Genomic DNA, 23,033 nt, shown 5'->3' on the forward strand with positions numbered 1-23,033 from the left:
TTAGCTTTGAGAACCGCACTTGACGTTAGAGAGGCTTTGTAAGGGAAACTATAAATTAAAAGGTGTCATAATTGTGCTGCCACCCATACCCATAAATCGCAGATCACCCCAGGTGAGGAAAGTCCCTGCTGTTGAACAACCCGGGTAAACATCCTTTGATTTCAGCTGCAGGTAACACACACGTTGCTCAGACTGCAGCTTTGAAAGTAGATGCATTTACACAGATATTTCAATTTAGCACGCATGATGGGAAACCCCCGGTGGCGGGGAACAGTGTCGTGATAAAAATGGTAATTTGACTACGTTTGATCGCCGGATTTCTGCTGCAGCGCTATAGCTCTGGAATCCCAAGGCACGATGAAACCTTTACATTTCGTGCCCTCTAGTGGCCATGACGAATCTTTACACGATCACAACATCCACCCATCCGTATTCTTAACAGCTCAAGTTCAGGGTATAACGGGGCCTGATGAATGATTAATAATAAATCGCTCCAATGATTTATTACAGCTCGTAGTATTTATGATAAACACTACATAAATAAAATTCAGTTGACCTTAGAGAACTCTGAGAAGACATGAAATCACTCAGTTAAAACACATCTTTATTTTTCATGAAGTATGATTTATTAGTTACTCTTTTGTCACCCTGTTTGTGTTGGTATGATAAATACTCCTTCTTTCTTTTTTCTTTCTTTTCATACATGTAAACAAATATACATAAACCAAAGAAAAAAACATTAAAAGAATTTAAACAACGCTGCTAATTTACATCTGCAGTCCAGTCCAGGTTAGATTGAAGCTTTACCATGAACAATGATGTGCAACAAAAACAAACAGCTCAGGTAGGAATACGTTAAAAGTGTCCACACACACAAGACTTCGTGGACGTGAGTTTGGCTCCTACACTACTTGTAGTTGCTGTGTATGTACACAGTGGAAATTGAGGATTTTCTGTCTTAATATATTACAAAACCAAAGTCATATGTATCAATTACAGATAAACTGATCAGCTCACAGATTTTTTTTTTTATCAATGTGAAAGTACATTCTGAGATTTTCTCTTACCATGCATATCCATACCAAGACAAGTGAACACAGTTTTGATTTGTGAACAGGTCATTCTTTTCTTTTCTTTTTTTTTAAACATTCAGACTAGGAATAGACTATCTAAGCTCAGGGTCACTCTGACCTTCCTCCCCCTTCTCACTCCTTCTTTTTTCTTATTCCCGACACTATCTCTCATGGGGAGGATCATTCATCACGGTTGTCTAAACACCCCTGTCCCCGTGTGATTAGTGACCCTTTTAGGTCAGACATCACTGAAGCACATGCTAATTAAAACAGCTGTGCGTGTCAGCATATATACATACACAGATGAGGGAAGGTTTTGTATTCTTTAAACACTGCATATCATGCTGTCTGCAGCACACTGTCAAACTAATTTCTGAGGATGCAGGTAGAAGCTCTGTCCCGAACTCCTGCTGTGGATTAGAAAAGAGTCTGATCCTGAGATGATCGTGTCTTCCCATCACGCGAGCAAATGTTTTCTTGATCTCAGAGGAGAATAGAGGATGCTAATGACAGTTAAAAGTGTGTGTGTGTTGTGTGTGTGCGTGCGTGCGTACGGATGTGTAGGAGTAAATTAATGGTACAAGACAGGTCCTTCCGTTTAGCAGATAAGGTGTCATTATTATTATTATTACTCATATCTCTACAAGATATGTAGACACACACACACACACACACACATTTATCACTGCTATCAGTGCTTCGTCACGTATGAGAAAGTTATGTAAATTTTAACCTTGAATTGCATCAGAATTATTAACTGTGTAGAGTAAACTTGAAAAGCATCATTTGTTCAGTAACAATGGTGATATTTCATTTATTTGAGTGAACAAACAACATGCATCAGTCACTATAAGATGAAGATGTGGAGTTCAGACAGTACTACTGCATTCTTATTAATACAGTTAGTTCCATAAGTATTTGGACAGTGAGACAATTTTGCCTCTATACACCATGACAGTGGATTTTAAATCAAATAATTAAAATTAAGATGTGATGGAAGTGCAGACTTTCACCTTTAATTCAGGGGCTGTTTGACAAAGGCAATGCATTACCTGTGTAGATGTTATAACTTTTTTTTTTTTAGTACACAACCAGTTTTGTCAGTCAACTGTAAAAATTAATTGGGCAGGCGAGGCCTGTTCCAGTGTTATTCTGAAGCTGATTCTAAGTGTTGAATGTGGATTTAGTAACTTCACTGGAATTTCAAAGATGTCAGTACAAGTAAGGGAGGCCATAGACTGAAAAAACAAACAAACAAAATCATTCAAAAAACTTCAGGAGTGACCAAACACTGACCAGCTCAGGAACACCAAAATGCCTGAAAGACCACACAAAGATTACAAAAGTAGGCGATGGCAGAATCATTTTGATGGTTAAACAAAAAAAAGGAAGAAAGAAACCTTTTCAACATCAACCCAGGTTGAGAACACTCTCAAGGTGGTAGGTGCGTCTAAGTCTACAATCAAGAGATGCCTTTTATAGCAAGATGCAAATCGCTGTTTACAGTCAAGAACAAGAAAACCTGATTAGACTTTCCCAGAAAGCATCTAAACGAACCATCATAGCTCCACAAAAAAAAAATGAATAAATCAGTCTTCGGACAGATGAAACCAAGATTAACCCATTGATGGAAAAAGAAAAGCATGGGGAGAAGAACTTATGATCTGAAGCACACCAGCATGCCTGTCACACATGGAGGCAATGTTACAGCCTGGGCATGTTGGACTGTCTTTTGAACTGACTTACAACTGTGTATTGATGATGTAACAGTTCTCAGATTCGACCAAGTGCTGCAAAAAACAGACTGCACGGTGTTTCACGGTGTAAAAGGACCCAAAGCATACTGCTAAAGCAGAGTTTCTTAAGCCAGAGAAATGGGATATTCTTAAATAAACAAATCAGTACCTGATCTTAAGCCAACAGAGCATGCTTTTAAATTGCTTTTTAATTCGTTTAGATGATAGGGCGATCATGGCTCAAAAGTTGGGAGTTCATCTTGTAATCGGACAGTCTCGGTCGTTGAGTCCTTGGGCAAGACACTTCACCTACCGCCTACTGAATTTAGCCAGAGGGGCCGATGGTGCGATATGGCAGCCTCGCTTCTGTCAGTCTGCCCCAGGGCAGCTGTGGCTGCAATTGTAGCTTGCCTCTACCAGTGTGTGAATGTGAGAGTGAATGAATAGTGGAATTGTAAAGTGCTTTGAGGAAAAGCGCTATATAACTGCAGTCCATTATTATTATTATTAATTCCTAAACAGTTTGTTAAACCCCTTGAATTAAAGCCAAAAGTCTACGCTTCAATCCCATCTTCACTCACTGATTTAAAACCCACTGTGGTGTTGTACAGAGGCAAAATTACTAAAACGCTGTCACCGCATACAATATACACAATATGCACACAATAAACACAGTAAATAATGATACTTTTACAAATTACATCCATTAGTTACATGATAATGCTGCATAAAAATACACAATACATTTCTTTATGGCTAGAAATATTTCATACAAACTTCTTCATGTTTATTTCTGGCGTTGATTTTGATTTAGACCTTTCCAGCCTGCATTAGTTTTCGCTTGACGTAGTCTTGTGAGCCTTGCATCATAGGTTCTGCATAGAGAATCTTAAGTGGAATAGTCTGCAGCAACCAGCCCTGTACACACATGCACACACACATACAAACAATACTGCAGGTCAGTCTCTTGGTGGCAGTTTTTGGCATTATGTTTGTGACTCTAAGTCTTACCAGAACTGTATGACAGATGCTTCCATTTGTTTTGTCTCCAGCACTGACGTACTGCAGTGAATATTTTACAAAGTCTTCTGGTGAAAAAGTTATCATGTTAGTTTTTTGGAACCCAGCCAATCGAGTGGATACCCCAAATGGAGCCACTGACTGAAAACAGTGCATGACAGGGAAATATTTAGGACAAGAGGACAAGAAATAAAAGACTTTAAAGTTAATTTAAAGAAAATAATTGCTTTCGTTTCATAAAACTTGAGATGATGTCTGAGTGAGGATTAAAATACCTGGATAATAATCCCCTTATCTTTGTATTCAGCTTGTAAACCTTGAGAAAATCTTTCCACAAACACCTATAAGAACGCAAATTAAAATGTGAAGGATCATACGTCGCCTGGGCAGAGAGACTTAAAAGTGTGCCGCTGATGTGAAACTTGCCTTTGATGCAGCATACAGGGTGTACAGGGGAAATGGGATAGAAGCAATTCCAGAAGAAACATTCAATATCATCCCTTTCCCTCTATAAATACAATAAACATACAAACAGATATAAATAATTAAACAACACTTATGAGCACAACCTCAGTATTAATTAGCATGTTATGATCCATCACTTTACACATTACATCTAATGAAGAAAACATGGGTAGGAAACCTGTTCGCCATGCCTGGGAGAATAATTTTGCACATCTGGAAACAAAAGAAAATAAGTTCAGACTTGAGTCATATGAAGCAATGAAAAGCATTAACGTGTTTTAGAACAATACAAATAATCCTTAAAAAACAGGGGTGTCAAACAAAATGCCCAGGGACCAGAACTGGGCCGGCAAAGACTCCAATCCGACCACTGGACAGCTTTAGAAAATGTAAAGGATGGCATAAAATGTGGAGTTTTAACTCTATACAAAAATATGTAAATAACAGAAAAGTCACCATTTGTTCACTATTAACTATAAAAAATGTAAAATAAAAAAGATAATAAAAAAAATAACATTTTTTGCAAATTAACAAAAACTTTGTGCTTTATAATTACAGGACAGTCTGGGTGAAGTTACCAAAACTTTGTAATTTAATTTATTACTTTATGTCGTTTTTATGTCGAAAACTGAGACATACTGCTGAAATCATACTTCCATATCTCAGGAATCTGTTTTAAACTTCTTTACAATGACAGAAAGGGGAATTTCATTGATCTGGCCCACTTAATTTCATAGTGGGCTGTATGTGGCACTCAGGGTAAAACGACTTTGACAACCCTGCTCTACCAAATCCTTTACGTGCGCTTCCTTTACTGGCAAACCCTCTCAGATTATACTGATGATTATATACTGTCTTCATCAATAAACAATCAATATGAACTTAAATTCATTGTTTTGTAGTAACAATAAAACTATGATCTTACCTTGGCCATCGTCTTCACATTGCAGTTTATCACTTTGGTAATTGTCTGAAAACATAGATGAACATGGGTCTCAGATAATCTCTTTATTTATATCTAAAGAAATGTATTTGCAGCTAAAATGCTCTTCTAAAAACATGTTATTATAAACTGAACCCTCTGAGGTTCAACATCAGGATGCTATCTGCTGTGAAGCTTACTACCAATAAAAGTAATAATTATGCAAATGGGGTCAATCCAAACAACCTATAGTTAGTCATAATGTTGTAGTGGTATTTTTTTGTTTTGTTTTTACTTATTGTTCATCTGTGGAGTCGTGCACAAGGTCCTGGATCTGTTTATTATACATTTGCACACATATGCAGGTGATACTGTTATATCTGCCAAAGCCATAAGGAGAGTCATACAGAAATCACAGCTAGCAGGTGAGCATGGATGATTTTTTTAGAGCCTAATCATCAATGGGTTTTAATAAGGAACAACAAATATAAACATAATGTGCTTGTACATATACACAAAAAACTAAGCACCTTTAAGTATAAGCTGCTGAGTTACTACTGACCTTGTCCAGCTCATCATACTCAAGGAATCTGCAGGGAATGAAGCAAGGCAGCATTCCTACATTGTTGACTGGGGTAGAAAAAAGCGGGGAAAATAACTGATATTATTTTCTTAAATAATTAGGGTTTTTCCCCCATTTTTTTTGTCTCTAGACACACTTCACTTTCAAACTTTACAAACCCAATTCCACAAAGTGCCTGTGTTGATTTGCAAATTTTATAAATTTGTGTTTCATTTACAGTTGAACATAATATAATATTAACTATTAATATTAATTATTAGCTCACTGTGAATGACATGTCTCAAAAATGTTGGAATGGTGGCAGCAAAAGGCTGGAAAAGTAAATGATACTAAAAAGAAACAGCTGGAGGAATGTTTTGCGGCTAATTAGATTGATCGGTAACAGGTTGGTTGTCTTTTTTGGGGGAAATCTTTGCATGTTCCAGCAAAAATATTGATCAACTCGATTCTGCATCAACTACAACTGCATTGTCTGGGTGCTGAACAGGCCTGCTGATCTTCCATAACTTTCACCAAAAAATATGACAAAGGAGACCCAGGGCTGTTGAGCAGCTAGAATCCTATATCGGATAAAACATGGAACAACATTCATCTCCCAAAATTCCACAATCTGTAAATCCAGCAGATTTACAAATTGTTCTTAAAAGAAGAGGGGCTGCTACACTGCAGTAAACATGGGTCTGTCCCAGCTTAGTGCTTAAAAGCTAATGTTTTTCTTAAAATGGTGTTTTAAAAATGAAGATGTTTTGTTGTAAATAAAATATGGGCTCATGAGATTTGCAAATCATTGGATTGTATTTCTATTTACGCAGCATGCCATCTTTTTTTGGAACTGGATTTTGTATGGAGGCACAAATAAAAGCTCACCTAAAACTCCTATGTTGAGGTCCTTCAGTTGCTCTTCAATTTCACTAAAGATATTTTCTTTGGTAAAATCTGTTACTATCACTTTCACCCTCTGCCCTGTGGCTTCTCCTGTGAACAATGAAAAGACAAATATTGTGCGCCGTTTGCCTGGATCAACAGCATATTAGCAGATATCATACATTTTAGGAAGCAAAGAAAATAAAACATGCACATAGATACCTATCTCTTTAGCCACTTGATCCAGTTTTGCTTTGGTTCTGCTCATGACTACAATGTTCATTCCCCGCTGAGCTAGCTGAGATGCAATAGCGACAGTGGAAAAGTACATATGAAAACACAGTTACACAGCAAAAAGTAGCAAGTGTGCCTCAAAGGAACAGTAGTTTAACTATGGTGTGCTCATTTCAAATTATTATAAATATAAGTATTTGCTAAAATATAAAAAGATATTATGTACAGTATGTGTATTAGTTTTGTTTTATGAGAACACAAGCAGAGTCACTTACTGCAAATGCAAATGCTCTTCCTATTCCTTCTGAAGAACCAGTCACCACTGAAAGGAGGATGGAGAGACTGGAAATTACAAACAAATCCCTCATCAAATCTCCTGCAGTTTCCATTCTGACCACTAGAGGCACTGTACTGCACAGAACAGTACAGTAATGCACTGCCTTACCCATCTTCCTCTGCTTTCAGCCAAATCCCAGGATTGTTTTATTATTTGTTTACATTAGTTTAATCCTCACTCCATTCTGTTCGTACAAACTGTGCTAAAACAGCATGTTCCCCTGGTGTGATAAAGAACTGATGGGAACTGCTTGTTTCTGAGTAATCACTGCTTTCCCATTTCCTCCTGACCCTTATTACAAAGATCACAGGCTGTTTTCATCACCGTTTTCAGGCCTAAATGAGCATTCATATCTAATTAGGTTTTACAGCACTGAGAAAATTGTGTAAAGCCATTAAAACATTAAAAATATCCCATGGTTTGATGTGTTGTTAGCACAGGGGGGAAATGAGTAATGTGACACTGCCTATTAACTACTGAAACAGAAACTGAAATTAAGCCTCCGTTTTAATTTGTTCAGCTGAACAAATAAATTGAATTCACACTTTATTTCTGCTCTTTTACTACTTAATTAGGAAAGTATCAAATGACAAAGAAACCTCACATTGAGCCTCGGTTTTATGAAATGCAAACCGCCACAAGTTTTGTCATTTATATTTCTTCTTTAGTGAAAACCACAGTATACGCAAACAGGCAGCAGTATGTTCAAATATGGCTTTCTCATGTAGATATACACACTCAACTATATATATATAAAAAAAGCAACCTAATTATATCAACTTAAGAACTACATTCAAGACAATGAAACAGTGAAAATAACCAAACTGAGCATGTGTGGTGAGGTTATGTGATGAGAAGTGGACGTTTTGATTTTAATATATGGTGCTCATGTTAAACATGATCAAAGTTTTAAATAATGTAGTCAACATAAGTAAAAGTTACCGCAGTGAACCAAAAGCTCAAGTTTCAGACTGCTCTAAATGCTCTAAGCCAGGAGTGTCAAACACAAGGCTTGGGGACCAGAATTGGCCCAGCAAAAACTGCAATCTGGCCCACTGGATAGCATTGGAAATTTTAGTTTTTTCAAATAAGTTTTATAATGTTTCCTGTTGATAAAGACGTCCCCCATGTCTATTCATCCTGCACCAAATAATTAAGTATTAAATAAACAATTAGATGACAGAAAAACTCCACTTTTTTTTTTACTATCATCTATAATACAAATTTCTGTTGTTAAACTTCCTTCGACTGACAGAAATGGGAGTTTCTTTGTACCAGCCCACTTATGGTAAGTTCAAAGTGAGTTGTGTGTGATTCTCAATGTTTGCATGGAGCAATCAGTACAAAACAAACAAAAAACTCGAAAAGAGTGTGGTCTTAAAGGGAGAGGCACTAAAACTGTGATCATCTGCACTATGCCCCATGAGAAGATAAATAAGGATTATTACTCTAACATTAGTAAACACATCCACTTTATAAAAGAACATCAACTAAGCACACACAAGCACAAAATCCATTTAGTGATTATCTGGAAAGAAAACTATAAATGCTCAGGCAAATGGTCCTAACAGGTATTCAGTCAGTTTTCTGCTTGAAAACTGACTGAATACCGTTTTCAGTCAGAAAACTTTTTGGGATTTCCTTACCTGGATGCATCAAGACATTACAAGATGCAATAAATAATTTCAGCATATTTTTACGCAGGACCTCCGCAAAACTATACTGCACTGATGCTTCTTAAAATTAAAAGAGAAACATAGAAAGCCATCTCAGATGGATGGATGGATTAGGGAAGGTTTTTTTCAGCTCATTCACAAGGGGTCGCCATAGCAAGTAGGTCCCCATGCTTGATTTGGCAGAGTATCTACACCAGATATTTTTACTGATGCAATAGCAAAGGACTTGCCAGACAGTTGCTGCAAGTAAGCTGCACTGTAGGGGAATTGTTCCACTGAGGTTATAGTATTTGTAATATTTGTGCAAAGTTGTCATTTACGTTCATAAGCTGACTTACTACACTTGTCTGATTCTTGTTAATCCACATGAATTTTAAGATTTTGGGGCAAACTAGCAGAGCAGATCACTTGTTTTCTTGATTTGTTGATGTATGTCTATATCTGTACTATCAACATGAACTGAACGGGTTCAGTTGATTCTGAGAAATTCTTTGTAGTATTTCATCCATAAAAACAATTTTCGCTTGGGGAAATACTTTGTTTTTCAGACCATAAAAACAGTCGCACATTTAGAATGAGCATGTTTCTTCTAAATGAGCCAACTTGGAGCTGGACTTTTATTGGTCTTCCTGTGCAGAAATGTTCAGCTAAAAGGATGTCCTTTTGCACGCCCATAACACAATGAGAGGATTAAACACCTCTGTTGACACTGCAGCACTGGAAGGGCTGGAAGTCATGAGGAAAGAATAACATCTCAGCTACCCTTTGCTGGTCATAATATTTCAAGAGAAAGCTTCTAAATGACATGTACTGCAACAAAAATGACAGACAGCTACACTAGAGCTTCACCCCTGGTCCTTTAGTGTATTACTTCAATAGATTATTAAAGATGCCTAACCCAAGAACAATTTATTGTCCCTTCACAATTTAATTATAGTCCACCTTTTTGCAGATTGCAGCATCTGTGATTCATGATTTCCACTGTTACTCAAACCTGAGCCATTCACAGGAAAATCACTCTTCTGTGTCATTTCCTTCAAATAACTTAAACAAAACAATATTGTGGCAAGCTCAGACAAGTAGGAGACAAAGACTTCTGTATTCAACTTGCTATCCGGTCGTTAAGTCTGACGTCACTAGCCGTGTCTGGGCCTAAACTCTGCTGCAGGTCCATATATCAAACGATCACTATGGCATTACTGAGAGTTGAAAAACTGTCGAAAGTCTTTCATCTTTAATAAAATGATCAGCGTTCTGCTCTACCAGGTGTAACAATTGAGTTTAACATCCAGGCAGCCATGAAAACGGAATTTATGACATTTAACGAAATTAGAAGTTAGCAGGAAGTTAGCGCGCTAGCTTCTATCTAAATACAATATAGCGTGTCCTGACTGCGGGGTTTTGGAAACAAATTCAAACGTACAGCTCTGTTATCACTTCCAACATAAATGAAGACAGAAAACTAAACAGCAGTGACATTTGTAGGGTTACTGAAGTTGGGCTAGCTGGTTTATAATGATGTGCTACGTGACCGCTAGCGACACAGCTATGTTAGCATAATATAAACAAGCTAACTTTTTTTCCACTCGATAAAAGTTAACGTGTGTTCTCGGTGGTCAGGAACAAATGTAATCGCATGGCAGGATGCTGTAAAACAGGGGTGTCGAACTCCAGGCCTCGAGGGCCGGTGTCCTGCAGGTTTTAGATCTCACCCTGGTCAACACACCTGAATCAAGTGTTCAGCTCGTTACCAGGCCTCTGGAGAACTTCAAGACATATTGAGGAGGTAATTTAGCCATTTAAATCAGCTGTGTTGGATCAAGGACACATCTAAAACCTGCAGGACACCGGCCCTCGAGGCCTGGAGTTCGACACCTGTGCTGTAAAAGGACCAAACTTCAGCCAGGAGAACAACTGAGATAATCCATCCACAATACGAGGTTAGTCATTCATACACTGCTGCATGGGCTGGGATGTAGTTACATCCTAAGGTTTTAAAAACTGAGCTTAAATAAATGAATCGCGGTAATAAAAGCCGAGGGAGGTCAACAGTGATCACTGACTGTTTTAGGAGCTTTTTGAGATTAAATAGAAAAAAATACATAATATTAAACATGTTAACAACACAAAAGCCATATTAAACGCAGACTACTATAGGCCCGGAAGTAGGATTCGTCACGTCATCAATTAACGACTGGATTCTTGCATTAGTTGTGATACTAAACTACAGAGAGCACAGCCACAGGATCGCTCCGTCATACACCACAGCAGGGAAAAGTGGTAAACGGACACAGCGGTCTAACTCACGGTGCTCCGCTGGCCACACCAAACACAGAAAACACAGCAGCTGTAATTTTACACACTAACACAAAAATGGCAAATCAACACCTGATAACTGTAACTGACATTATAACAATACAACTTAGAACACGTTAACATCAGATATACGTGTTCTAAGTTGTCCTCTAGCCAGTGGCCCTTTCCCTTAGCCCACTACAATATATTTAAAATCTATTTGTGATATTTAATGAAAAATATGAAACAACATTTTCATAAATTAAAAGGGTCCTTAGCTGGTAATGTTCTTTGAAGAACCATAGAGTCTTTAAAAAGAACCATTTAAGAACCATTATTTTTCTGAGAGTGAAGAAACACAGCATTATGTAGTTATATAACATTTGGTTATAATAAAAAAAAATTGGATTCCTCTGTGACAAACTGAATAAAATCAACATGCCCAAAATAATTTGAAACCAGACATGACTGTGACATTCTCCTTTATGCAAATGAGCTCTGTGAACTGCAGCAGCCTGTGGAGGCTTCTCTTCAAAGACAAATGTGCTGTTGTGTGAGAGTGATGCAGCAAGAAAGACTGTCATTTAAAAGCCAGCAGGATAGTAAAACTGTAAGCCAACTTAAGACATTTTCCAATATTAAATTAATGTTGAGCCTATGCACTCAACAAGGGCAACAAGGGAATAGAAAGTCTATTTGTCCCCATTGTTAACAGTGTTTCTAAGTGCCATGTTTGTCCACTTTATACAAAAACTGTGTGGTCTCACAAAGCTCGCCACAGTTACTTCACTTTAATATGTGACAGGGGGTTCATTGTACTCTATTGTCAGAGTTGAGTAGCTTACCATCACCAGTGTGTGAATGTGTGTGTGAATGGGTGGGTGACTGGATGTGCAAAGCGCTATACAAATACAGGCCATTTACCATTTACCATTTGAGTAAATAAATACTGAAGGATGTTTAGACACAGTGTTTGCAATGTTGCCTCTGCCCACCAGCGCAGCGGATTTTAAATCAAATAACATAAATGTGATTTAAGGGCAGAATTTCATCTTCAATTCAAGTGGTTTAACAAAACTTTTAGGAATTACAGTCGTCATTGTGCATTGTTCCCTGTGTTTAGAAACTCAAAAAGCTGGACAAACTAAGATCATTTTAAATTATATTGAAATCTTGTGGACATCACCAGATGTTAATGCTTTGCTCAGGCCTTAACTGCAACTACATTCAGTTTGCTTTTCTCGCTACCTTCAGATTTTATTTTCAGTAACTAAAAAACATGCTCTATTTGACTAATATCAAATGAATTATTTGTCTATTGAAGAGTATGCTTTGGATCATTATCTATTTGCACTGCCTGATAGGTTATGCAGCACATGGCTGAATCTGAGCAGAGCGTATAGCCCTGCACACTAAATAATTCATCCTTCTACATTTATCAGTCACATTATCAGTAAACAATAGTGATTCACTCACAATTAGAACCATACACACACATGTCGTAATAATGCCCCTACCATCTTTGTCAGATAAGGTGGTATGCTTCAAATCGCGAGCAGTTTCCCTTGCTATCGTTCTGGTACAAGTTAAGTTGAGTTTCATCTATCTGGTTTGCAGGCTCTGCTAGATGTTTTTGGCCTTACTGTTTCTGAGTATGCCCAGTGATTTGCATCTCGGTGTAAATCCTCTGTAATTACATTCATGAAAGCATCTCTTGATTGTACCTCTTGATGATGATTCACCTACCACCTTAAAAGTGTTCTTACCTTGATTAGATGTTGTGTTTGGGTGCTGCTGAGCTCCTGCATTTTTAGTGTCTCTCTGGCAAGCTTGTTTTGGTTGTTCAGCCTAGTGATTCCCTCCTTCACTTGTACTGACATCTTATTGGTGGACAGCTACCAAATACAAGTACAGCACTTATATTTGAAAAGCCCACATCTCTTATCTGCCTAATTATTATGAAATAAAAAAAGAAAATGCCTCACCTGATAGTGAAATAGTCAATTGTCCTAATTATTTGTGAGCTTCTAAAAAATGGGGCATTACCATTTGAGTAACTTATTCTTTGTTATCAATAGATCCATGCACATGCACAACACCGCTTAGGCTTCTTGAAACTAAAAACGTTTAAAAGGTCTGAAGAGGGATACAAATGGGGCTTTCCAATTATTGGGAGAAATAATTGGAGAGGGGTGTCATTTATGCAGCCTAGGACATGCTGTTCAGATGTTATTCCTCTGTGCCGGAATGGAATGAAAGTGGGAAGGAAAGTGGGCTTTGGGAAGAAAAGCAAGATCAGCCCAGTGTTTTTATCAGGCTTCTTTGAGCACTGTGAGAGAATAACCCCTTCAGAAGATGCCAAAGCAAACCTCTTGAGTGAATGAAACTGCTTCTGGACCTGCAGAGGAATGTCACAAGGAGAGTGACAAGAGAGCCAGTATTTGCTCATTTCCTCAGCCGCCTTTAAGTTGACTCTATTCTGTAGTTTCATTTGGAGTGTTTCAGTTAGATTTGTTGTACCCACTTCGAATGTAAAAGCTTCCTGCTTATTATTCTTAATCCTGTATATCCACTCACTACAAAAACACTTCAGGGTAAAATGTTTTGGGAAAACACTGAAAAACATGATTGGTTTAAATCAAACCTTCAACAGTAATTTGCCGTTTTCAACCCGAAGGTTTGGCTTTACTTGTCTGTTCTTGAAATCTGAAAATGTTTTTCCTATTCTTAATTAGAAACAGTTTGCATGTATAATTTGCATATCATAATTTGCACTTTAACAGTCCTTTTTACACAACTACATGCCAATCTAAATTATTAGTTTGAAGTTTGAAAATTAATGTAATAGGGTGCATTTTGTCAGTGAGCTTATCACTGCATATAATTGTGTATAAAATAAATTGAGTATAAGTTGTTATAGTTTCTTTACATTTTTCGGAAGAGTATGCTATAGTGTGGTAAAGTAGAGGAATATTTCTGACTCCCTGTACTGTACCAAGTTCTTCCTGTTAAACTAGTCACGCAGGTATGACCTGTCGTTATGCAGCTTTTTTCCAATGTCAGCTATGATGACGCAGATCATTTTGCTCATCTCAGAATGGATGTTATGTGAAAAACATGCAGTTTATGCTTGATGTTCCATACATTTTGATATTGAATTTGAATTGTGTTTTCTGTACATATATCAGCTGCCCTGCAAGTATATAAAAAAAGAAGTATTTTAAGTGTCGGGACTTGCCTCCTTTGGGTATATCAGCACACAAGCGCAATCTTGTGTAACGATGAAATGTTAAAACAAGTTTGGGCAGAGGACTCACCCTATTGTGATCTACTAAATGCACTTTTACACACAAGTTGATCAACTAAATCACTTTCACTGCTTAGTGTTCATGGCACTTGCAGATTCTGTTCTAATTACATACAGTATACACATAAATGTAGTGTTGTATCACAAAACGTGACACCTGTGTTGGCTTGATACTACATAACCTACTGAAGTTCCAGGATTTATTTATCATAGCATGACCTACTGAAGATTGTATGGTATTCATTACACATGGCACAGACACGCACAGCACAAACGCATACATGTGGACATGCATAAACATGCTGCTCACCTGCCCACTCTCCCATTGAGGTGAAGAAAGTTTTTGGCAGTGGAAACCACAGTTTTGGAAAAAGCATCCTACTGAAAAGCAGTAGCCTCACTCCATAGTACACCACAACTCCAGTACCAAGAGAAATGAAAAAGAGTTCCATGAAATCCATGCTTCTCTGGTACAGAAGGCTCAGGAGTCAAGCGTCTGTGAGTCTGTGAGAGAAACGTTTTTGTTCAGCGGGAAAGACTGACACAAAGAGGGAACGAGGAACAGGACCCTCCCATTTAAAGAACATCTCAATATCCGCACAGACAGTCAGACACACACACACCCACACACACCCACACACACACACACACACACACACACACACACACACACACACAAAACCACACACAAACTTAGGCTGGTAGGTATGGAAGAGTGCTAAATGTGTAATTAAATCTGATCATGTTCTGAGCAGCTGCATTATGACTTCATTTTCATTGAAAAAAAAGTCTCACTCACCTTTAGCGCTGCAATGTCTGATCAAGTATTTATAAAATTGTCATTTCTCATTTTTCACTTGATATTCTTTACTTGAATCTGCATGTTCTGTCTGCCTTTCACTTTGCTGCTGGAACACGTGAATTTCCCAACGAGGGACAATAAAGGATATTTCTCTTCTATTCTATTTGTATCAACAAATCCATTGTTTGTCAAAAGTGATCATCTTTCTTGTCGTTATAATGTCTAGAAAGCTTTTTTCTTGACATGTGTACCATAATTGTAGGTTATCCCAGCTAATGCACAGCCTTCAGTGAAATGGCAAAATGCCACCGAAATTCAAACGAAGACTGATAGGGATTAGTGTCTCTATAATTTACAGTTAGATAACTGTGTGGAAAAACATGTTCTGCACGTCACCTGACAACGGGCTATGTGCAAAAAGGCGAACTACTTTCTCACAGTACTTGTACTTTCTCAGATACTTAAGTGATATGTCTGTAATATGTCTGCTTATTGCCCAGAACACATTAAAGGCTATTTGACCAGCATTTTCCACACAAATACCAAGTTACTCTGATTTTGAGAAATACTGAAATAGGGCACATTTAGTCAGTTGGTGTCTTGCACTGAGTAGGTTGCTTTATGTGGTAAACTATATTTATTTGATATGATCATTATTCAGTGAATGCATAATACTTAATGTGTGGTAAACCACAGAGAGGAATGAATACTCTCTTGGGAGCCAACATAAATCCGTGATTGCATGATTTGTTTATCTCTGGTGTCACAGATGATAGACTGACAGAAATGCGGCCCACTTTGTCTTGTATAACTTCCAGGTTTTTAAAATAAGCAGTTTTCATTTATACATTGGTCAAGATTCTGACCTGATAACCTAAAGCCTGCGTGCCTGTACATCTGCTTTGAAATATCTCTGCCACCTAGTGGTAAGAAAATCTAAATCAAGCAGTTCGAGATTATGTGAGAAGATAAACTCGTCTACACTCAAAATAGATAACTATCCTGTGTACTCCGGGTTATGCCTTTCCCCCCAGTGAATGACCACATGCCATGTGCAAGATTAGAGAATTCCTTGAATACAAGCCACATTTAGGGATCAGAGATGTCAACAGGACTGGCTGGACTTGGATTTTTTTTGGTACATATATATATATATACTTAAAATCAAACTGATCTATTTATTGAATTTTATATTACAAAGCCAATTACCTTCACAAAGTGCTGTGTTTGCATCACCCCTCAAAACTGACCATATTGTCAAATTATATATAAAAAAGAAACTTACAAACAAACGTCTTGATGCATGCTCAATCATCCTGGTAGGGAAATTGCTAAGACTGAAGACATCACTTGGATGAGTGACAGAATGTTTTTTCCACTGAAAACGCCATGTCCAGATGAACAGAATCAACTTTTTGGGACTTACAAACAAACAAACAAACAAGCAAATAAACAAAAACTGAACTGAAATGAGAAAGCCCACCCTGGAAACGTACTAGAACTAATGTACTGAACTGGGGAAAAAAGATAATTAAAGGAAATCAGGAATTTAAGTAATCATGAAACTGTATATCTGAATAATGCATGGTCTCTATGCAAGTCTAAATAGACTAGATATATTAAACGAGATACTAAAATGTCCTGTAGTATGTGCTTGGCACTATCAAAAAGAATAATAATATGTCCTACTATTCTTATGCAGATGATACACAGTTGTGCTTTTTATTTTCTTTAATCATCTAACTACTGTTCACAGTTTAATAAGCTGCACTGATAACATTAACTGATGGGTGTATAGAAACAGAGACAAGAAAGAAATATTTGTGATTGCACCAAAAATGTCAGAAACAGAATTTTGTCCATGTTTATCTTCTTCTCTCTGAACACAGTGAGCAAGTCAGGAACCTTGGCATTATTTTTGGAATGTGATCTCAGTTTGGATAATTATACAAATAAGGTCGCCAGAACAGCTTTCTACCACTTAACAAGTGTATGAAAAGTTAGAAAATATATTTCTGAGACTGACTTTGAAAAATTCGTCTATGCATTCATATCAAGCAGGCTAGACTACTGTAATGATCTGTTTGCCAAATCATCAGTAGGATTACTTCAGCTTGTTCAGAATACAGTGACCAGAGTCCTTACAGGCATATTGAAATTTGAACATATTACCCCAGTACTGAAGTAACTTCACTGGTTTCCAGTTCAGGACTTTAACTTTAAAATACTTCCTACAAAAACAAACAAACAAACAAAATACAAAAATTCAGCAGCCAGATTTTTGGTGTCAGTATACTAAACAGCGATTGGCTCTCTTTACTCATGATGAAGCAGCCTGCCGCTGATCCTACGTCATCAACACGCGCCTGCTGTTCTCCCCGCGCCATTCCTACAAGCGTGTGTTTCCACCTCTCATTACATTACCACTGGCAGCGCTTTAGCAGCCACTGTTACAAGCACAGATTCTGTTTTCTACTGCTTTTCTTTTAGGTGAGTCCAGCTTCATATGTCTTTGTAGAAATATTTAATTGGTTGCCGGGACAAATACTACTGACGGACGTTGGTTTGGATAGAATAAGTTCAAGCTTGCTAGCTAGCCAGCCTAAAGTTAGCTTTGGTGTTTTGGGATATATGCACGATTATGAACTCTGCCCACCCCGGTTCTTTAGTGAGTGAGCGGTATTTTGATTATAGATGACGCGCACTGGGGCAAGACTACAGCAAGTTGGACTATATTTGCGAATCCTACAGCAGTAGTAAAAGGCAAATGTGAATCACATTAGTTTAAAATTTCTGCCCCACTATTACCCCACGCCACTGAGCTTGTTTTGGTTCCTTCTGTGCTTCAGAAACAAACTAACCCACTGCGTAGACATGCTAACGACTGCGTTTGTACAATCATAACAAATCATTGCGTTGACTAAAGGCCTCTAGACACATATAGCTATGTGTAGTGTAAAATGTCCAGGCGTGTGTTACCGTAGCTTTAGTTAGAGGTAAATCAGTAAATGTACCGATAGCCCTTGCAGTTGCCACCCTAGCTTTCTTGTCAACCGAGCCAACATTTGACAGCAAGCTAGTGTTAGCGACAGAAGCTACGGCAAGTGCAAAACAATATTTAGCTGCCTACCGCTGGATTAGCCTCATGTGTTGGCAATTTACGCGTGGGTGATATAACCCCCAAATTATATCACGATATTCAGGTAGTAGCATTTCATGTATGTAACTTAAGGGATATTTTCTATCCTTTTCCAATTAGCTGTTGTCAAGAGTGATTACTGAAAGAAGGTGCCAGCAGCTTTAAACCCAGTGGCACAGCATATGATTTAAAGTATAAAATAACACTTTAGCTTAACAGTAAATAAAGTATCTGAACCTTCTAACGCTTCAGAAACTGCACAGCATCGTCAGATAATAAAACTAGAAAATATTTTCTGCGTTTGATGATCTTTCCTGTGTTGAGCTTTTTAACAGAATGCGAAACGCCCAGCTTTTCCGCCGTGCAATTTTACGTCCATCTTTTGCTCTTCATGTGAACTAGTGAGGGCTACAACAGTGGTAATTGGAGGGATTTTTTTGAGTCACACGTCATTAGGTGCTGGTATATCTTTCTTTGTAGCTTGGTTGTACTCAGTGGCCTGTTTCTGTCTTAAGTGGGAAAACAAGTTTGTTTCTTATATCTAAAGCGGGAACAGCTTTCTTTCCTTCTTTTGTGCTTTGTTGGAGATTATTGAAGTAGCTACCTTTTGAGGTACTAAATAGTAATTTGAGGTTGACACATTGGTCTTGCTCCTGCAGTCAGACTTGTCCCAGGTTTGTCTCATTACACTCAGCAAGGAGTGTGTATCTATCTATCTATACATCTATACATACATACATATACATATTTACATATATCTCACAGCCCCAACTGACAGCATAACAATTTAGCTTAGGAAATTGTTATGCTGCTGTTTGGAAACTGCTGTTTCCAAATTCCAAGAAATTAAACAGCCCATGTTTAAATCCTTACCTTTTGGCTAAAGGTTTTCCTGTAGTGGTTAAATACTGTTATGCAGATTTGGATTGTGGATGTTGTGGATGAACAAGTTTAAGGTTGTGAATCTTACAGTGGTAAAAAAAAAGCAGTATGTGATCAGAACAGAGCACATTTTCATACTGTATGTCACTGTAGGGAAAACAAAAAACTGTCTAAGTGCTTTGGTTTTTTTGGGGTTGTGGTGTTTTTTTTTTTCTGGTAAAAGTCAAAGCATGTGTCATGAAAAAGAAGTTTGGTATATTACAGTGGTCTACTGACTACCGCCATTTTAATGATGTCTTTAACTAAAATACCCATCAAGAGTAATTTAGATAATCCTGAAACTATCTTGAGATTCAGTTTCCACTCCGGAAATTGCCACTGAAACCTTATTTAAATCACTTTAAAGTGGTTTAAAATGTTGCTCTGTAAGCCTTCTTTGTATAAAACAGCCGTCTATGACAGTGAGATTATCAGTATGTCAGTAGACAATGTCCTAGCAAACCAGGCAGCTCACACAGGTGAGTTTTCTTAATGGATGATGTTTTATTACATTACAGAAAAAATAAGCACGACTTAAACTCATAATGCTGCTGATTGAAGTCAATCTGCAGATTCTGTGTTATCAGAATTTGTTTCAGTAATGCTTTAATAATGTATTCCTCCTCACCAGAAATTTGTCCTATAACATCACTAACCATAGGAAAAGAAGTTATTATATTAAAGCATATATTACCTAAATAAACATTTTTAATAGATGGTATTTAATATGAACTGCCTGGCAAAATCACAATGCCTTCATTGTTCATCCAAAGGCTTATTTCATTTGCCACTACATGCTCACTTAAAGCCCTTCCATTAGTACCTACTCAGGTCAGCAGTGCTCGACACGGTTTTTAGGTAAGTGATAGTACCTAAGGTAAACTTAGTGTATACCTTAGGTACTATGTGTGGGCTACCCTGGTAACCCCAAGTCCAACGGATGTAACCTTTTTGTAATTCAGTATAATTTTATTGTTTTGTTGTTAAATTTGACTGCAGAGAGCGGAACATCTTTATTTACCTTTTGATCAAACCTCAGCAGTATTGGTCTTCCATGGGGTTTGGGGACAGAGCCTGTCCTCCTGTGCTTTTCTCAGGGGGTTGAGTGTAACGTTATTAGCTGCTACTGCTGGAGCCAAGACTAGGCTCTCTGCCAAATCCGCCCTTCTATACAACATTTCGAAAACTGGATTTTATCCAAGTTTCTAATTTTTTCCCTCTGCTTTGCAAACATTTCAGTGCTTGAATGCTCCACATAACACTCATTGTCATTTCGGTACCAGCTGAGTTTCTGTTGCTGCACCCTGTTTTTTTTTTTTTTTTTTTTTTTAAATCTTTAAGACTGGATTTAAACTCTACTAAACTTTAAACAAGAGAAGATTAAACCAAAAACACATTTTTCTTTTTTTGTATCATTCTTTTTATTTTATTTTACTGACTAATCACAATTTAACTTTAGTTTCTGCAGTAAACACTGTCTAAAACTCTTGAACCAACCTTCATTTCTGTTGCTTCCAATGAGTCTGACTTTCTTATAGTGTTGTTTTTTTTCTTCATGGCCTTGAGTGATCTCCAGTATTGCTACAGGTCTGTCTGTCATGACCATTTTCAGGGGAGTGTATTTTTGTTGAACGACTTACTATGACCTATGAAGCATTCATGTCGAAAAAGGCACCAAATTAAAGGGATAAAGCAGTGTTATGTCTACATACAGTGGTGTGAAAAAATGTTTACCCTCTTCCTGATTCCCCTGTGTTTTGCATATTTGACTCACTTACATGTTTCAGATCATCAAATTATTATTTTTTTGTATTAGACGAAGATAACCCCAATGAATACAAAATCCAGTTTTTAAAAGATGATTTCACTGATTAAGGGAGGCAAGTTATCAAAATCTACCTGGTCCTGTAAAAAAGTAATTGCCCCTCTTGTTAAATCATGAATTAACTTTGACCACATTTTTTGGAAAGCTGAGTTCAGTTTTACTAAACACACTCGGGCATTATTACTGGCAGACCTGCTGAATCAAGAAATCACTGAAATAGAATCTGTCTGACAAAGTGAAACAGGCTAAAAGAGCTCTAAAAGCAACACATCATGCCACGATCTGAAGAAAAGCCTGAGAAACACTGAAATCTGTGAGTCTGGAAAGGGTTACATAGCCATTTGTAAGGGTTTGGGACTCCATTGAACCTAAGTGAGAGCCATTATACACAAATGGAGAAAACTTGGAACAGTGGTGAAGTTTCCCAGGAGTGACCGGCCTACCACAATTACTCCAAGAGCACATCGACGTCTCATCCAGGAGCTCACAAAGTACCCAGAACAACATTAAAGAACCGCAGGCTTCACATGTCTCAGTCAAGGTCAGAGTTCATGATTCAACAATAAGAAAGTGACTGGGCAAAAATGGCTTGCATGGCAGAATTCTAAGACAAACTCCATTGCTGAGCAAAAGGAACATAAAGACTCATCTCAGTTTTGCCAGAAACATCTTGATGATCCCAAAGACTTTTGGGAAAATTCTCTGTGGACTGATGAGACAAAAGTTGAACTTTTTGGAAGGTGTGTGTCCCATTACATCTGGCATAAAAGAAACACAGCTTTTCAGAAAAGGAAAATCACACCAACAGTAAAATATGGTACTGGTAGTGTAGTGGTCTGGGGCTGTTTTGTTGCCTCAGGACCTGGAAGACTTGCTGAATTCTGCTGTCTACCAAAACATCCTTAAGTAGAATATCCGGCCATCCGTTTGTGACCTCAACTTGAAGCGCCCTTGGGTTCTGCAGCAGGATCCAAGACAAGCCACCAAGTCCACCTCTGAATGGCTTAAGAAAAACAAAATAAAGACTTTGAAGTAGCCTAGTGAAAATCCTGACCTGAATCTGATTGAGATGCTGTGGCATGACCTTAAAAAGGCAGTTCATGCTTGAAAACCCTACAATGGGGTTGAGATGAGCCAAAATTCCTCTCTTTAAAAGACTCATTGCACTTGTTGCTGGTAGGGGTGGCCCAGCCATTATTAGGTTTAAGGGGCAATCAGTTTTTCACACAGGGCCATACAAGTTTGGATTTTTTTTCTCCCCGTAATAATAAACACCTTCATTTAGAAACTGCATTTTGTGTCTAATATTTAAATTTGATGATCTAAACATTTAAGTGTAACAAACATACAAAGATTAGCAAATAGTATTAATAGAAGGGTGACTGTCAAGACGCCATACTTAAGGAAAGAAAATAGAAATAAAAATATGACATAAGTTACAGATGTCAAAACAAGGGATTTTAAATTATTGGACTGAATTATTGGATTCTTTGGAGTGAAATCCTTTTTTGCCATTTCTGATTCAGTTTGCATGGAGATGGTCAGGAAAGCGTTGTCAACAGTCACAAGAGTGGAATGTGAGTTGGAAATGAAAGTGTATTCTATAGAAGTACCCCTCCCTGTAAATAAAAGGGGAAAATCTTATTTGTCAAGTGCTTTGTGAAAAATAAGTGAATATTATAATCAGTTGGCTCTGCAGAATGAGCCTTTCATCCTGCAGATGAACTTCGAATTCCACCGTCTTAGACTGCAGCTGGTGACAGTCCTTATTCTGGTCTGCAGGCTCAGTAAACTCACTGTAGCGGCACTTGAATCAGTAGTCACTTTCTGCAGT

At 37.7% G+C, this 23,033-nt stretch overlaps 2 protein-coding genes across 3 annotated transcripts in view; one reads left to right on the forward strand and one right to left on the reverse strand.

Annotated features, from left to right (window-relative positions):
- Positions 1 to 603: 603 nt before the first annotated feature.
- hsd17b3 (hydroxysteroid (17-beta) dehydrogenase 3) lies at positions 604 to 15,051 on the reverse strand. 2 transcript variants are annotated; one of them, XM_006789809.2, is made up of 11 exons: positions 14,823 to 15,051; positions 7,173 to 7,219; positions 6,886 to 6,961; positions 6,667 to 6,774; positions 5,779 to 5,846; positions 5,220 to 5,264; positions 4,473 to 4,507; positions 4,256 to 4,337; positions 4,105 to 4,170; positions 3,821 to 3,970; positions 604 to 3,727 (listed from the first exon to the last, which is right to left on the reverse strand). In XM_006789809.2, the coding sequence occupies exons 1-11, from the start codon at positions 14,971 to 14,973 to the stop codon at positions 3,620 to 3,622; spliced, it is 936 nt and encodes a 311-aa protein (XP_006789872.1). In that variant the 5' UTR covers positions 14,974 to 15,051; the 3' UTR covers positions 604 to 3,619. The 2 variants fall into 2 exon arrangements, with proteins under 2 accessions (XP_006789872.1, XP_087705342.1); XM_087849216.1 differs by having other exon boundaries at positions 604 to 3,970.
- A 2,636-nt stretch (positions 15,052 to 17,687) lies between these two features.
- ipo11 (importin 11) overlaps positions 17,688 to 23,033 on the forward strand; it is a 117,525-nt gene continuing 112,179 nt past the window's right edge. Inside the window, exon 1 of the mRNA XM_006789810.2 lies at positions 17,688 to 17,804. The gene's annotated coding sequence lies outside the window, so the exon portion shown is untranslated. The remainder of the gene's footprint in view (positions 17,805 to 23,033) is intronic.

The sequence above is a fragment of the Neolamprologus brichardi genome, chromosome 12, assembly GCF_056152115.1.
Source record: "Neolamprologus brichardi isolate AB-2024 chromosome 12, ASM5615211v1, whole genome shotgun sequence".
Taxonomy (NCBI): domain Eukaryota; kingdom Metazoa; phylum Chordata; class Actinopteri; order Cichliformes; family Cichlidae; genus Neolamprologus; species Neolamprologus brichardi.

Bases quoted from the DNA above. Each gene is read 5' to 3' on its own strand.
- hsd17b3 (XM_087849216.1), bottom strand. From the start codon at position 14,973: ATGGATTTCATGGAACTCTTTTTCATTTCTCTTGGTACTGGAGTTGTG. The intron at 6,775-6,885 runs GTATCTATGTGC...CATTGTTCACAG, and splicing joins TCAAGTGGCTAAAGAGATAG to GAGAAGCCACAGGGCAGAGG. The intron at 4,508-5,219 runs GTAAGATCATAG...TTTTGTTTCCAG, and splicing joins ATGTGAAGACGATGGCCAAG to ATGTGCAAAATTATTCTCCC.